Raw genomic sequence first — 17,383 nt, 5'->3', positions numbered from 1 at the left:
TGCATTACTACAGTAATATTGCACATAATGTAACACTGCAAAACCTGAGTCAATAATACACAGAAATGACTGAAACTGACCGTTTCAAAAAAATCAGGGGAAAAGAAGTATCGGTATTCTGGTTTTGTATGTAACTAAAGCCATCTATAAAATCTTGTCCCTTATATAAAAAGCATATGGCAGGCGTGTCTCAGATTTCAGCAGCTTTCTATAAAAGCTGTTAAAACAGTGGCTTTCTAAACTCGCCATTAACCCAGATGTACAGTGTACGATCAAAAAGAACAGGAGCACTTGTGGCACCTTAGAGACTAACAAATTTATTAGGGCATAAGCTTTCGTGGGCTACAGCTCACTTCATCCGATGCATAGAATGGAACATATAGTAAGAAGATATATATGAAGATATATATACACATACAGAGAAGGTGAAGTTGCCATACAAACTGTAAGAGGCTAATTAATTAAGATGAGCTATCATCAGCAGGAGAAAAAAACTTTTGTAGTGATAATCAAGATGGCCCATTTGGACAGCTGACAAGAAGGTGTGAGGATCCTTAACTTAAGGAAATAGATTCAATATGTGTAATGACCCAGCCACTCCCAGTCTCTATTCAAACCCAAGTTAATGATATCTAGTTTGCATATTAATTCAAGCTCAGCAGTTTCTCATTGGTCAGTAACTCAGCACAGTTCTGAACTTGAAACATTTCGCCATTACTCTCTCAAATAATAATAAGAGGATCTACATGTCTTCCACCTACGGACATGGTACACTGATAATCTAAGGACGTTATTTTTAAATAAATATTTGTTAAATATTTGATAATATTTGACTGTGTTAAGTGGGGAAAGATACAAGACAGATTCTCAGGTGATTTAAATCAGCACTGACGTCATTTACATCATTATTTACACGAGCTGAAGGTTCAGCTCTGCAGTTAACATTTACAATGTAAAAACTCGTTTCCAGGCCAATACTCATGCTACCTGATTTGAACGGTGTACTGAGTATTTCCACTTTTAATCTCTCATACAAAAACAAAACAGTGTAAAATTTTCAGCTAAAATTAAGTGTGTGTAGGAATACTGGCCCACGTTAGATGTTGGTGAACTATGGTTTTAAATTGAGTTGGGATATTAGCATGAGTCACAGGCTGAAAGCCTGTGAAGAAAAAGGATGAAATTGTGAAAAAGAAGAGATGTTGTATTAAGACTTACAGTTTGAAATATCTTATTTAAAGTTTGGACTAAATAAATCAAAATAAAATACTGTTAATTGGGTACCACATGCACCTTTCACCCAAAAATCTCAAAAGTGATTTACAAATATTAATTAAGTCATTAATTTATTCCAGCTATTTACTTATGTAATTTGCAATCATGGGCTTTTTTCTTAACTGCTCATATAAATAAAGCATACATACTTCTTAACTGGTCCAGTTTCCCTTATTTCTTTCCACTCATCATCTGACTTAGATGACATAGAAATGGAATAACAACCACCATTTTGCTTCTGCAACAGAGCATAACTTGGCTTGGTGACATTTGCTTTTGGTTCCTGCTGGTGAAAAGAAAAAAAAAAAACCTAAACAAAAAAATCATCTTTATACACAAGTGAAAACACAGCAAAGGCTAGAAGTAAAACAAACCTAAGTACATCTTGCTATCTACAATAAATCTTCATTTATTATTCAATTCATTCATTATTCATTAAATCTTCATATTTTGTCCCCTTTCTCCTCCTGCCAAAACCTACCTGCTGGCTAGCAAAAACAGAACTTAACATTTACATGCAACATTAAGCAGTTCAATGGTAAATGTACCTGTGAGCCCAAGCACATATATAAACAACGACAGGTAACACCTACACAGCATTTTTCTCTTCAAAATGGTTTACAAACATTAGTCAGCCATGTGAATTGGGGAGTATTATCCTCACCTTTTTGAAAAGGAAAGAGAAGCAGAAAAGATAAGGCTGGAATGTCAGAGGCGCCGAGTACCCCATTGGTTTCAATGGGAGCTGCAGTTATTGGGCACATCAAGCCTTTAGTGACTTGGCAAAGACTACAGAGCTATCACAAAAGCAGGGAGCAAAACAGATGAATTCTTGGCTTCTAGTTTTGTACTCAGACCAACCCACCTTTCCTATACCAATACTGTTACTGAATAGAACAAATGTGTCTGATTTTTGACATTTGGGGAATTGGTCAGTTTCATACTTTCAGCTTCCAATTTTCCCCTCAAAGGGACGCATATCAGGACCAGACTGTGCAATACATCCAGTGCCCTACAATGGCTTGCACACCTAGAAGCAGAAGGCGGGAATGGGATCCTTGTGCTTCTCTGAATGCAAGAACCATGGTTCTGGCTGGCTCTTGCACAGGTTTTGTACAATGGCAGAGGGCCCCTTGAACCCTCCTCCTGTGCACCCTTACAGGGGACAATCCAGCATTTAATGCAGAATGTAACTATTGCCTCATTATGAAGGATACACTAACAAACGTTATCGATTCTTAACTATGGATACAGATACTTTTATTTTCTGTGAGTAATTGAAAATGGCTTGATTTCTCTACTGGCAGTAAGTGACTTGACTCCAATGAATCATTTGAGAGTCATTTATTAACCTGAGGTAGGGGGTTCACAAGAACTGGAGTGCTGCTCTTCTGCATCTGCTGCTGAAATGAAGCCTGGCAATAATTCATAAAGGAGCTTTCCTCAGGTGACAAGTCCTTAAACAAAGGTAATGCCTGCTTCCAAGACAAGTAGTCAGAGAGATCTGGGGACCTGTTTTTCTTCCTCACTTCCGCAATCACCTCATTCAGCTTAATCTGTTCTCTTTCCGTGAGTGGTTGGAAGAGTTCGAGGAAAACAAATTCGCTAGATTTGGCTGTCAGAAGAAAAAAGGCAGAGCATTAACTGAGACTGACGAGACATGGCAGAACTTCAGCAACAGTTGCATAGACTATAATTGTCAGATCACAGCAATGATTTGTTGAAAGAAGTTACAATTTACATTTCAAAAGTTTTAAATTAAATTTAACAGGCACAAAACAGACAAGCATAAAAAACCTAATAGTGCCTCCTTAAGGTTTACTATTAAACAATAATGCCTCAAAATAATTTGGGCTGATATTCACAACTGCCTACTGGATTAGGCTCATATTTACCACTAATTTCAATGCATCTGAATTCCCTGAGGATTTAGCCTTAATTTCTAGAGCTGGTCATCATGAATGCATAACTCATTTACAACCTGTACTCGATGGGGACTACATCCTGAAAGAAATCTTTCCTGAATCCCCTCTTCTGGCCTTCAAACAACCCCCAACCCTCCTCATCAGAAACAAGCTACCCACAAACCAGGACACACCAACTCAAAGCAGCACCAGACCTTGCCAGAACAAATGCAAAACCTGCAGACATATCTCCACTGTTATGATGATCAACTCTCCACATAACACATCCTTCAAGATCCATGAGTCCTACCCATGCCTATCACAAGATGTGGTTTATACCTCATCCAGTGCACTAAATGCCCCAACAACACTTATGTGGGTGAAACCAGACAATCACTATGCTCTCAAATGAACTCACACAGCAAAAGGATGAGACAAGAACACCATTTCACCTACAGGTGAACACTTTTCACAAGTGTATTTTCACAGGAGTATTTTCCACTGAATGCATCCGATGAAGTGAGCTGTAGCTCATGAAAGCTTACGCTCAAATAAATTGGTTAGTCTCTAAGGTGCCACAAGTCCTCCTTTTCTTTTTGCGAATACAGACTAACATGGCTGCTACTCTGAAACTTTTCACAAAGCAATCACTCTCTATCTGACCTCTCAGTCCTCATTCTCAAAGGAAAGCTGCACAACACCTTCAAAAGATGAGCCTGGGAGCTTAAATTAGTAACTTTACTGGACACTAAAAATCATGAACTGAAGGGAGAAACTAGATTTATGGCTTATTACAACTATCTATCCCACTAACAACCTTCCCCCCCATGGTGCTTCCCTCCCCCCTCCTTCCTTCCCCCAGGACTGGAGGGATGTTATCGGGCCACTTCACCTTGAATGGTCCCTTGAAATATGTGTTAATGACTTATGCTAAATAATCTGTTACACCTTCTATTAGCTGTGACATTATGTTTCCGAGAAGAGCTCTGTGTAGCTCGAAAGCTTGTCTCTCACCAAGACACTGGTCCAGTAAAAGACATTACCTCACCCAACTTGTCTCTGTAAGAGTATGTCTACACTGCAATTAAAAATCCGTGGCTGGCCTGTGCCAACTGACTCGGGCTCGGGGGACTTGGACCGCAGAGCTGTTTAACTGCAGTGTAGGCTTCTGGGCTTGGGCTGGAGCCTGAACTCTGGGACCCTCCCACCTTGCAGGGTCCCAGAGCCCTCTGGGTACCTCTACACATAAAACACTACAGCGACACAGTGGCACCGCTGCAGCTGCGCCGCTTTAGCACTTCAGTGAACTCCTCAAGTCAGCACAGGTAATCCACCTCCCTAAGGGAGGGTAGTTAGGTCGACGGGAGAATTCTACTGCTGTCTATGGCAGTGATTAGGTCAGTTTAAAAAATGCATCACTCAGGAGTATGGATTTTTCACACCCCCAGGCAACATAGTTAAACCAACCTAAGTCCCTAAAGTAGACTAGGCCTCACTCAATCGCTCACTTTACAAAACTCCTATTCCATGCGTAAAAGCTAATGCTTACCCTAAATTCTCTCTTTAAATAGAAAGAAGCACATTTATGGGTTAGAAGTACTACTGAATCTCAAGGAATACTGACACTACAGTTTTTAATAATGGTCATGCGGTTGCTCATTTATGAGTCAAAATACTGTGGGCTCAGACCAGTCGTGAGAGATTCTCTCTGTCACTTCAATTATTGATTTTCATCCTGTTTCCTATTTTCTCTCTTTTAGCAACAGTAATGTGGTTCATCATCTCCAAGTCAGAGTTGGTACATCAGACAAATTATTACCTCATTCCTGCCTAATTTATAAGGTCTCTGAATGTATGAAGGAGAATTATATCCCCACATTATTTCTTACATGGCATTACAGATGTGTTCAGTGCTTTACAAAACAAAGAATCTCTGCCCAAAAGACTGTATAAACAAGTTAAATAATCTATCTGCATTTGACCTCATGGGATTTTTCTATTTTAATCCAACAAGACTGCACCACAGTGTTACAGCATCATTTTTGAAGATTCAATACATCTCCTGCTGTCTTCCAAGATATTCTTCTTGCACATTCACCATCAGAAGATAGAATCCCTGGAGAACACCATACGTGCTCTTAAAGAGATACTTATTATAGTCAGCCTGATTTTGAAAGCCATCTGTGATAGAGCAGAGAAACCTCCCACCAGCAGAAAATGGGTTAAAGAGAGTGTATAGGTCCAGCTAGCCCCCACATACCTACAGCCAATGACAGGCCTAGAGGGGGAAGGAGAGAGAGAACCTGGCTCATTTCAGGGTTGACCAGCAAAGAGAGACAAGGGGTAGCTCTGCCTCTTCATGAGGGGAGCTTCAATACAAGCCTGACAGCCACTGGGGGAGAAGCACTGTGTCCCTGACCAAGAGATACTGTTGAGGAGACTAGGGAGCATCTAGCAGTGAGTGAATGGTTATGATTTGAATGTAAAAGACACTGTGTGACTAGGACACTCCAGCCTTACATATGCCCCCACTCAGAGGGATCTGATGCCACAAAAGGTCCACAAGGCGGTGTTACTCCAGGTGAGCCACTAGAAATTGTTTGGATTATAGGGCCCTTGCCCCAAACTGAAGAGACATAAGTAGGAAGTAGCTCAAGGCAGCAGACTTGGACTCTGCCAGGAGGACCCTGTTGATGTTGCTTCACACGTGGCCCAGGACCCCCTACCATACTCCCTTACAGGCTGAGACACAGAGGCAAGTGGAGGCCAGAAGTTTTCCAGTCTAAGGTGACACCTCTACCACCTGGTCAGAGAATAAAGGGGCCAAAAGTCAGGTTGCTAACCAGTTGGCTGCCTCGCCTTCTGAGCACACTATCACACCAGCCATTTGCAGAATAGAATGTTGCACAGTTCAAAGGGGCACATTTATTTCTGTACTTTTCACACAATTTCCCATCAACTTCACTGAGCTTTAGACTGCCATTAATTTGTTGAATTTTTGCATTACATTAGGTTAACTTTAATTCCCCTTTTAAGGAAAGCCAACTAAACAGATGAATTTTGAGAAAGCAAAACTGACCACTTTTTACCTTTAAATAATTAATGGTCTCCTGTTTCTCAAATTTAAAATCTGAAATAGCCACCTGATTGCATGCTTATATATAGCAATCACATTTTTTTCATAACGTCTTAAAGGGGCCAGTGAATAGCCCTATCATATACTCACATGGCTTGCTTAAAACAGACTTTTCTAATTGGGTTTCGATCTTTTCTACATAGTCTGCAGACAGCCAAAGGAAAATGAAAGTGCTAGTCCTTGAAGAGTGACAATCTTCGTTATTCCTCCACAGGCCAAACTTTCTTAGGTGCATGGTATCCACTGACAACTCTATGTTCTTATTAGGAGCCACTGTAGAAAACCGGGTTTAAAATAAGCAGAACTTACCACCGAGATACACAAACAAATATATTGCATATTAAGACACACAAAATAAAAGTCAAATGCCATTGTATTCAACTTGTGCAGCATGAGTAGTACATGAAGACAACTACTCTTCTAAGACTTGCACTCTAAACAGAAAGTTACAAAATTGTAATACAAAAGCACAACTGCACAAAAATGGGGTTGTTTATAGAAGTTCTAACTCATTTTCCCTAAGAATAATTGTAGTTATATTAATTCTCTAGCTATTAAGTTTAAATTTAATTGTGTCAGAAACCTACTCCCCTTCTTTCAGTCAATTCATCTGTCATCAATTAAGAATGGCAGAGTAACACTTCCCAATGAGTAGTGGTTATACACTCATTAAGTTATAATACTCTGAACAGTTGACTTAACATTAAAATATTGGTTTATACTTCCTTATCTTTAGTTGATTAAGGAATTTCCTTCAACTCTAACATGTAACACTTCACTTGGACTGCAAAAATTTATGCGTATGCTTAACTTCAAGTACATGTCCAGTCCCTTTTACTTCAATGAAACTACTTGCTTTTAAAATTAAGCACATGCTTAATTAAGTAGCTGCTTAAGTCTTTGCAAGATCAAGGCCCAAGATATAACAGTGATGGACTCATTATAAACATCACAGATGCTACTGAACTAGTTAAAAGTTACTAAGCTATTAATTACTGTAACATAAGAACTCCCTCACTTTGGTCTAAATGCCATATTGAAAACAATTAAAAAGGGAAAGTGCTTGCAGAACAGTAAGTTATACAAAATGTTTTCATAGAAAACGTGTTAGTGTTTTGCGCATGGTTTTGTTAATAGGTGGACATGATGCAATATAGTATCTTACCTTGAAATGGGATCTTAATATACCTTGTAGTAAACTTAAAGGAAAAATTAAAACAGTAAAAATTAGTTTATTTTTCAACATTATTGCTCAAAACAATTAAATAGCACATATTTATTTTCTGTACATTCCTCTTTCTGCTCAGCTGAATAAGCTGAGAGAAAAAATATTGGATTTAAGAACATAGCCTAAATTTTTTTGACCAGGGTGCCTAATGTTAGGCTCCTAAATCCATACTAAGGCATCTAAATAACTCCGATCTGATTTTCAGAGATGCTTCAGCATCTCAAATCTCCCTGGAGTCAACGGTAGCTAGCGAGAGGGCCAGCTCCCCTAAAAACCTGGTCACTTTTAAGTAGGTCCGTAAATATGAATACAGGAGCCTAATGAAACAACCATTTTGGCAGTTGTCTTATACAAATAATTTAAGAACTTTTGTATTAGCAATCACATGGTGGTACAGTTCTGCATCTTACATACATCTTAGGGCAGGAAGTCAAATTTACTGACAGAATATGTGGAAACTATACATAAAAAAATCTAGTTGAAGAAATACTCCTCCTGTGGTCATTTTAAATTAAGATTATCCTCTATACTTAGTCTTCACTTTTCCCTCTCCTTACCAATCTAAAGGCTAAGAATTAAACTGTTAAGATAAAAATTTTAAATTCTGGCTATTGATACTGATTCTATGGAAGTCACAAATTATGGTTCAAATGATTTTGGCAAGTCTTTATTTCATTAGACTTTAATGATACATTTTATTACTGTATGCGAATCTGTTTCACAGGGAACACTAGCAATGGGTACAGATGAAATTATTACAAAGAAATACCCTGAAGCGTGAAGCTATAAACCAGAACTGAAAAGTGTGTCCAAACAAAAACTGATTTTTTTTAATTGCACTATGTACACTGAGTCCGGTCTGGGAGTTGCGCAAATCCCAACACTTCGTAACATACCTGGGCTATGGTTTAATCTGTTTCTTGGTTTATACTTTTCATAACATGATATGTATGCTGCCCCCTCTGTCCATATTAAGATTTTGGTGCTGTTTTAATGCTCTTTGTTTTAAAACTATGATATAGAGCACATATCTTTAAATGAGAAGTTTGGAGCACACTGTCCATCTGGAATACAAACATTAAGGGTTACTTTGTTGTAAGATCTGCAGTATTCCAGTAAAACATCAATGCTCTTGGTTTCAAGAGATGGTACGTCTGACCAGGCCAGTTTTTGCTTTCCCGTTGTGATTTTAAAAAATTGTCCCAGTTTGAGTTATGATTGAGAATGTAAGTACCCTGCCTACTCATATAAATCTTGCTTTCTGAAAACTTCAGAGCATGGATTTCTTGGAAAACATCAACAGCCTTGCAGCTCACTGAATGGAACATATCAGTACAACAGATAGGAGGTGATGACTTACATGGACACCTCTTGATCAAAACAACTGGTAGGAAGGGGGCAGGTTTAATTTCAGAGTTATCCGTCTTCTTTCAGGACTTTTCATCCTTTGAAGTCTATTCATAATATGTGGAACTTGGCTTTACAAATAAAACTCTTTGTAAATGTGGAACTATTTGGCTTTACAAATAAAAATAAAAGTCCCATCACAGTAATAATAAGTCAACTTACCAAAACACAACCTGTTGACGTTCCTTTTATGTTTCCTATATACAGCGTAGTAATCTTAATATCCAGTGCTGGCTCCATCTGTTTATTGGATGTGTTACAGGAAGGTAAGTCTGTGGAAGAGTTATCTTCAAGTGGTTCAGTTGAAACCTATATAATTAGAAATATTTTAATACAGTGCTTGGAGTGAGCGTTTTAGCCCTAACCTCAAGGTAATTTCCCCCTAGGAGTTATTTTTCAAACAGGTTTTCCATATTACAAGATGCATACGTTATTATTACTAAGGAACTAGTTCTGGAGTTTATCCTCTCAAGGGGTTAGAGGCAACTCTCTCTTCCTAGTTTGTGTCACTTCACCAAAATATAACAGTGCTCTTTCAGCTCCATCTCTTTGCAAACTGATCCAACACAAAAGCAGACCCATACAGTATAGCAGCAGCAAATATCCCTTTTCCCACATCAAACCTACACAATCCAACTTAAAACCAACATTCAAGGCATGTTGCAATACTTCATCTATAGGAAAAGACAAGCAATGTGTCTTCTAACTCGATACAAAACTACATGCAGGGATGCTCCACAGTTAGACTGAGTACAGCAACACAAAACCCAGTAGTATATGATTGGTCAGTGAGTTACTGAACTTCCTTTTATCATGAGTTTTAGATTCAAATCCCATTTTTTAGGCCAAAGGGAAATGAGCAGGTTTAGCATATGTTATTGTAGCTGTGTCAGTCCCTGGACATTAGAGAAACAAGGTGGGTGCGTAATATTTTTTTGGATCATCTTGTGTTGGTGAGAGAGAAGCTTTTGAGCTTACACAGAGCTGCTCTTCATCTTCAGTTACATCTTGCAATAGCTCTTCTGCCAAAGGTAACTCAGGCTCTTGCTCTGTTTCTTTGTTGTCAGTTGTGTCATCATGCACAGGCTGCAGATCCATCTTTTCTGGGTCTTTTGGTTCAGAAGATCCTTCATCGTCGCTGGAAAGAACAACTAAAGAGGAAAATCCATTTTTATAAGACTCAGATTTAAGAATAAATTGTAACTCCTATCAAATCACAGATTTTTGGTAAGAAAAAAAAAGCCTGTCTGCAATTGACACTGGGGGTTTAATTAAACCCCCATTAAACAGGAAGTTACGCTGACTTGGTAGACCTGGGGTTGAACTATGCACTACCATGTAAGCAATCCGCGTGACATACATTCATACATACACTTATGTTTGTGTGTGTATGTCTCTCTCATTGGCTTGGAAGGGGCAGAGAAGACTGCAAAGAAACTTCTATAATGCAGACTGACCTCCATTGCTCTGCACAACCCCTACTGGCTAATTTAAGAGTGGTATTTACAAGCTCCTAAGAGTTCCACCCAGTCTTCAGCTAAAAATATGTTAATGTACAGCTGCAGGGATACGAGGGAGGGCAGGAGAATGAAACACCAAAAAGGACACTGAATAAAATAAGCTTAGATTTAATGCAACACTATGGTTCTGACTTAAATGATCACAAAATCAAGGAGATTCAAAATTAAGGTTGACACTGTATCCTTTACTCACTCCAATATGATTTTTATACACACGCACACGCTTACTTTCAACAAGATTACTGGTCTAGTAGATGGGGCGAAGCTGTAGATGCGATATATCTTGATTTTAGTAAGGTTTCTGACACAGTCCCACGTGACATTCTCATAAGCAAACTAGCAAAATGCGGTCTAGATGAAAAGTACTATAAGGTGGGTGCATAACTGGCTGAAAAACCACACTCAGAGAGTAGTTATCAATGGTTCGCTGTCAAACTGGGAGGATTTATTTAGTGGGGCCTCACAAGGGTCTGTTCTGCATCTGGTACTATTCAATATTTTCATTAATGATTTGGCTAATGGAGTGGAGAGTACGCTTATAAAGTTTGTGGATAATACCAAGCTGGGAAGCATTGCAAGCTCTCTGGAGGAAAGAATTATTATTCAAAATGACCTTGACAAATTGGAGAATTGGTGTGAAATTAACAAGATGAAATTAAATAAAGACAAGTGCAAAATACTACTGTTAGGAAGGAAAAATCAAATGAGGAATAACTGGTAAGGCAGTAGTACTGTTGAAAAGGATCTGGGTATAGGGAATCACAAACTTAGTATGAGCCAACAATGTGATGTAGTTTAGAAAAAATCTAATACAATTCTGAGGTGTATTAACAGAAATGTCAAAGCTAAGATACAGGAAGTAACTGTCTAGCTCTACATAGCGCTCGTTATGACATAGCTGAAGTACTGTGTCCAATGCTGGGCACCACACTTCAGGAAAGATGTGGATAAACTGGAGAGAGTCCAGAGGAGAGCTACAAAAATGATAAGAGCTTTAGAAAACCTGACCTACGAGGAAGGTTAAAAAACTGGGCATGCTTAATCTTGAGAAAGGAAGACTGATGGGGGACCTGATTACAATCTTCAAATATGTTAATGGCTGTATTAAAAAGGAAGGTGATCAGTTGTTCTCCATGTCCACTGAAGGTAGGACAAGAAGCAATGGGCGTAATCTGCATTAAGTGAGATTTAGGTAAAATAAAAATATTACGAAGCTAAGATATTAAGGTTAATATATTAAGAAAATCTTTGAAACTATAAGGATAGTTAAACATTGGAAGAAGCACTGAGAAATACCCAACATTGGAGGTTTTTATTAACAGGTTAGACAAACACCTCTCAGGGATGGTCCAGATATATTTGGTCTTGCCTCTGTGCAGGAAGCTAGATTAGGTGACCTCTCAAGGTCCCTGCCAGTCTTTTACATTTATATTATTTTATATTTGTATAGAACCTTTTACCAAAAGATCTCAAAGCAATTTTCAGGCATTCACGAATTAAGCCACAACACACCTCCTTAAGGTAGCTAAATATTTCTCTCATTTTAAAGCTCAGAAACAAGCAGAGTAACTTGCCCAATGTCACACGAGTCAGTTGTAGAATAAGGAACAGAACCCAGAAATTCCGTCTCCCTAATGCTGTTCCATAACTACAAGACCATCCATTGCAATAATACACATCATGCACTGTTCTGAGATTTGTGCAATGCTTTAGTGATACTGTGATCTCTGATCCATATATTCTACTTCAAGTATTTACATTAGTAAGTCATGCCTGCCTCTTCTAAGTTTCTAAAAAGATCAATAAATATCACTAACAGATATATTACATACTTGGCTCAGCTGAAACAAATGTCTGATTGCCCTTGCAGATTCTGTTGCGCAACTTGCTCAGATACTCTGACATGTCCACCTTTGGTTTACCAGAAGTGCCAACTAGTGGGGAAATCCTCACATCCTCACTGGTGGTAGAATACTGCTTCTGTAATGAACTCCTGGGAGGACGCTCTGAGCAGTGTTCCTTTGCACAGCTGAAAGCTGGTTCCAAATGGTCATGGATGGACGTTTCTTTACATTCTGCCTCTACAACCAGGGAAACATTTTCCTGAATCAGGCCAGATCTATGGCCCTGGGTTGAAATTATCCTTCGTTCTTTCTAGAAAACAAAAATCAAAGATTTAATCTTTTCTGGGGTCCAAAACATACATTTGTTTCCTGACCTTGCTGAGATGACTGAGCTCTGTGACCACTGACTTACACACCTAGCAAGGTAAAAGAGATGTTGCTGAACATTTCAGACAGAGCTAAGTGTAGGACTCAGACTGGGGTTAATTCTTCTTCCCCCATCTTATGACAATGCAGAACGTTTACGTAAGATATCGTAAGCAGAGAACAACCTTTCTGACCATGATTATTTTCAAACTGAACAAGAAACCAGTGTCTAACCTTTTGGCAGCTGCCCCATGGGCTGCCACAGATGGGAGTTAGAAGTGCTCGTTGCCTATCAAAAGCAGAGTTGGGGGTATTGAACAACTCTCAGATTCAGCCCATTGGGAGTTCAGGGCCTGATCCAAAGCCCACTGACGTCAATGACAGTCTATTCACTGACTGCAAGGGGCTTTGGAGTAAGTGCTTACAGAGCACCTATCATTGGAGCATGCAGGTGCTTGAACACAGATGACTTGTATTGGACTCTGCTCTTACCTTCTGCAAGTTCAGTTTCTCAAACTTGAATTCCTTTACCCCTTTTTTCCCTGGCTTAACAACTGATCAGAATAAACTATTTATCATCTCCAGGACTCCAATAACCGACTTGCAGTTCATAATTTTAATATATTTAAAGGTTATGGTTTATTCTCTTCTATCAGTGAAGGAAGCTATGTTACTGAATTTATGCTTTAATTAGCTTAGTGCTTTGCAGTGTAACAATAATTAATGGTTCCAAAGCACACTTTAAGCCATGGTATAGCATTTTAGATTACAATAAAAAGGGTTAAAACTGAAGTGAGGGGGAAAAAAAAAGTAATTTTGGAAATGAAAAAAACAGTGAAAGAAGAAAATTAGCACACCAATACATTCTGCTACTTAGGCACCAATGCTGGAGTACACAAGTAACTCTACACACCTGAGTAGTCACACAAATTCAAATTGGACAATAAGGAGGTGATATTTAAAGTATATCAGAAACATAAAAAATCCTAAGAGTATTGGCCCATTATGAGACAAAAATGGGGGAATTAATAATAATGCACAAAAGGCAAAAGTGTTCAATATATCTGCTCTGTATTTGGGGAAAAACAAATGCTGTAATCATATAACACTCTTTCCACTCCACTAATATCGAGTTAAATATCAGCTACTAAAAGTAAGACATTTTTAAAATCAAAAGCAGGTCTGAATAACTTGCATCTAAGAGTTTTGAAAGAGCTGGCTGAAGAGCTCACTGGACCATTAATGCTCATTTTCAATTAGTCTTGAACACGGGGGCAGTCCCAATGGACTGGAAAAAAAACTAAGGTTGAGCCAATGTTTAAAAAAAAGTAAACAGGACCACTCAGATAATTACAGTCCTGTCACTCTGGCATCGATCCCAGGCAAGGTTATGGAGTGGCTGATATGGGACTCAATTAATAAAGAATTCAGGGTAATATAATTAATACCAATCACCATCGGTTTACAGAAAATAGATCCTGTCAAACTAACCTGATAGCTTTTCTGATGAGATTACATTTGATTGATAAAGATAGTAATATTGACATAATATAGTTAGACTTTTGTAAGGCACTTGACTTGGTAACACATGATGGATTAAAAAACTAGAATGATATAAAATCAGCTTGGCACTATGATGGGGTACTCACCCCACACCAGCCCTGAAGGGGTTCAGGTGGCCCAGAAAGGGCTAATTAACCTACACAGTTGCATCTCTTGGGAGGTTCAGGGATTTATAAAGAGTAATTGCTGATGGAAGCCCAGCTGGGGGAGAAGCTGGGAAACAATTATAAAGACAGGAAGTTTGTAGTAGCAGGAAGGCTGCAGGGAGAAAGTCTGTAGTCATTCTCTAGGAGCACAGAGGTAAGAAGGAGGAAACCAGGGTAGAGAATAAGTAGAGCCTTGTGCGGATAGAAAATATATACCCACAGATGCGGACATCCAAGGATACAAATTGCTATCCGCGGAGCTGTAGGAATTGCATGGTGAAAGCAGCAGCATATTGAGCTGTCTCTCCCAGGAGATAGCACCCCATGCTGGCAGCTCCTCTGGCTTGGCTGTTCTGCCCCCAGCCCTGCCCAGCGGAGGGTGGGGTGGGGGATGGAGAAAACAACCAGGCTCACTGGCAGCTGTCCCTGGTGCTGCTAGTGTGTGCAAGCAGCTCACACGCCTCCGGGCAGGAGACACAGAACGTTGTGTGAAAGGGATTCATATCTGAAAGCATGTGAACCACTTGCATACACTAGCGCAACCAGGGACAGCTGTTGATGAGCCTGGTGCCTGACCCAGTGGGCAGGGGTGGAGGTGGTACACCCATGCTCAATCAGTGGATATTGATTTATACCCAGGGATATAAATTTTGTATCCGCACAGGGCTCTAAGTCCTGGGATCCTAGCCCCGGAAGCAGGGTCAGTCCCAGAGAAGTTGTGGTGAAAAATAGCTTGAGAAGTCCAGGTAAGAAGAAGCCCAGTGAAAGCAGCAGCAAGGATGGGGACTGTGTAGACCTTGACTGCTGTTCATAGGGTTCCAGGACTGGAACGCAGTGTAGAGGGAGGGCCTGGGTTCCTCTACCAGCCACAGGAAAGTGGCAGAGGACTGTTGGAGGTACCATCCACACAGCTGGTCTGGTGGAACTTTAATACCCTGGAAAGGGGCATTATATAGTGACTAGCTGGAGTGGTGGGTCATGAAGAGACAGCATTGTGAATTACGAGAAGAGGAATGAGTACACCGATGGAGTGACCATCAGCAGGGGGTGCCTAAAAGGAAGAAAACCGGTATACCACGCCTGGTCACAAGGAGGCACTCTTGTGGTGAGTGAACCCCATTACAGGCACACATTAGATGGACTAATATCTGGCGAACTGATAGGTCTCAAAATGAGACTGTAAACAAGCAATCATCACTGAGCACATGTATGTCTAATGTGGTCCCACAGGGATTAGTTCTTGGCCCTACCCTACAACATTTTTTATCAGTGAGGTGGAAGAAAACAAAAATTCATCACTGATAAAAATTGCAGACAACACAAAAATTGGGGGGAGTGGCAAATAATGAACAGGACAGGTCACTGACAGAGTGATCTGAATCGCTTGGTAAGCTGGGTGCAAGCAAACAATATGCATTTTAATAAGTCTAAGTGTCAATTATACATGGTGGGAACAAAGAATATAGGCCGTACAAACAGGATGAGTGACTATCCTGGAAAGTAGTGAGTAAGATTTAAGTGTGGTGGATAATCAACTGAACATGAGCTCCCAGCAGTCTGATGCTATGGCGAAAAGGGCTAATAAAATCCTCGTATGCATAAACAGGGGAATCTCAAGTAGGAGCACAGACATTATTTTACCTATATGCCTCCAGCTTTCATCCAGACCACATTGCACGATCCATTGTCTACAGCCAAGACCTAAGATACAACTGCATTTGCTCCAATCCCTCAGACAGAGACAAACACCTACAGGATCTCAATCAAGCATTCTTACAACTACAATACCCACCTGCTGAAGTGAAGAAACAGATTGACAGAGACAGAAGGGTATCCAGAAGTCACCAACTACAAGACAGGCCCAACAAAGAAAGTAACAGAACGCCACTAGCCGTCACCTACAGCCCCCAACTAAAACCTCTCCAACGCATCATCAAGGATCTGCAACCTATCCTGAAGGACAATCCCTCACTCTCACAGACCTTGGGAGACAGACCAGTCCTCGCTTACAGACAGCCCCCCAACCTGAAGCAAATACTCACCAGCAACTACAAACCACACAACAAAAACACTAACCCAGGAACCAAACCCTACAACAAAACTTGGTGCCAACAATGTCCGCATATCTAATGACCTAACCACATCAGCCACACTATCAGGCTGATAGTTCACCTGCACATCTACCAATGTGATATATGCCATCATGTGCCAGCAATGCCCCTCTGCCATGTACATTGGCCAAACTGGACAGTCTCTACGCAAAAGAATAAATGGACATAAACCTGACATCAGGAATTATAACATTCAAAACCCAGTCGGAGAACACTTCAATCTCCCTGGTCACTCAATAACAGACTTAAAAGTGGCAATTCTTCAACAAAAAAAACTTCAAAAACAAACTCCAATGAGAAACTGCAGAACTGGAATTAATTTGCAAACTGGAAACCATCAAATTAGGCCTGAATAGAGACTGGGAGTGGATGGGTCACTACAGAAACTAAATCAATTTGTTCATCTCTAAGGTGCCACAAGTACTCCTCATTGTTATTATAAAAACTAATTTCCCCTTGCTAAATACTCACACCTTCGTGTCAACTGTTTGAAATGGGCCACCTTGTTTACACTGACCTCATTAACACGACAAAAGTGACTTCCACTCCTTCTTGTCAACTGTTGAGAAATGCCTGCTTCCAACTTAAATTGAATTGGCTCGTTAGCACTGATCCCCCACTTGGTAAGACAACTCCTATCTTTTCATATGCTGTGTATTTATACCTCCCTACTGTATGTTCCACTCCATGCATCTGATGAAGTGGGTTTTAGCCCAGAAAACCTATGCCCAGATAAATTTATTAGTCTCCAAAGTACCACAAGGACTCCTTGCTGTTTTCACATATGTAGAGTTACTCAGGTAAATGTTGCGGAGTCAAGGTCTTTGTGTGTTGCTATAAGGGAATGGAAGAAAAGATATCAAGATTTGATACAGCACTACTT

The 17,383-nt window shown here is 39.9% G+C and overlaps 1 protein-coding gene across 11 annotated transcripts in view; it reads right to left on the bottom strand.

Moving 5' to 3' along the window:
* Positions 1–17,383, bottom strand: part of SENP7 (SUMO specific peptidase 7) — a 72,439-nt gene that overhangs the window by 16,788 nt on the left and 38,268 nt on the right. For 10 of the 11 annotated variants that reach the window (XM_073306977.2, XM_073307004.2, XM_073307022.2 and 7 more), the window contains 7 exons: positions 12,303–12,624; positions 9,929–10,101; positions 9,113–9,259; positions 7,481–7,514; positions 6,406–6,588; positions 2,628–2,890; positions 1,425–1,561 (listed from right to left, as the gene is read on the bottom strand). In XM_073306977.2, the coding sequence (XP_073163078.1) occupies positions 1,425–1,561; positions 2,628–2,890; positions 6,406–6,588; positions 7,481–7,514; positions 9,113–9,259; positions 9,929–10,101; positions 12,303–12,624 (1,259 nt within the window). The remainder of the gene's footprint in view (positions 1–1,424; positions 1,562–2,627; positions 2,891–6,405; positions 6,589–7,480; positions 7,515–9,112; positions 9,260–9,928; positions 10,102–12,302; positions 12,625–17,383) is intronic. The other variant, XM_073306930.2, reaches the window with a different exon arrangement.

Source organism: Lepidochelys kempii, chromosome 1, assembly GCF_965140285.1.
Source record: "Lepidochelys kempii isolate rLepKem1 chromosome 1, rLepKem1.hap1, whole genome shotgun sequence".
NCBI lineage: Eukaryota > Metazoa > Chordata > Testudines > Cheloniidae > Lepidochelys > Lepidochelys kempii.
The sequence above is the reverse complement of the archived record's forward strand: the minus strand, read 5'-3'. Positions and strand labels throughout refer to the sequence as shown.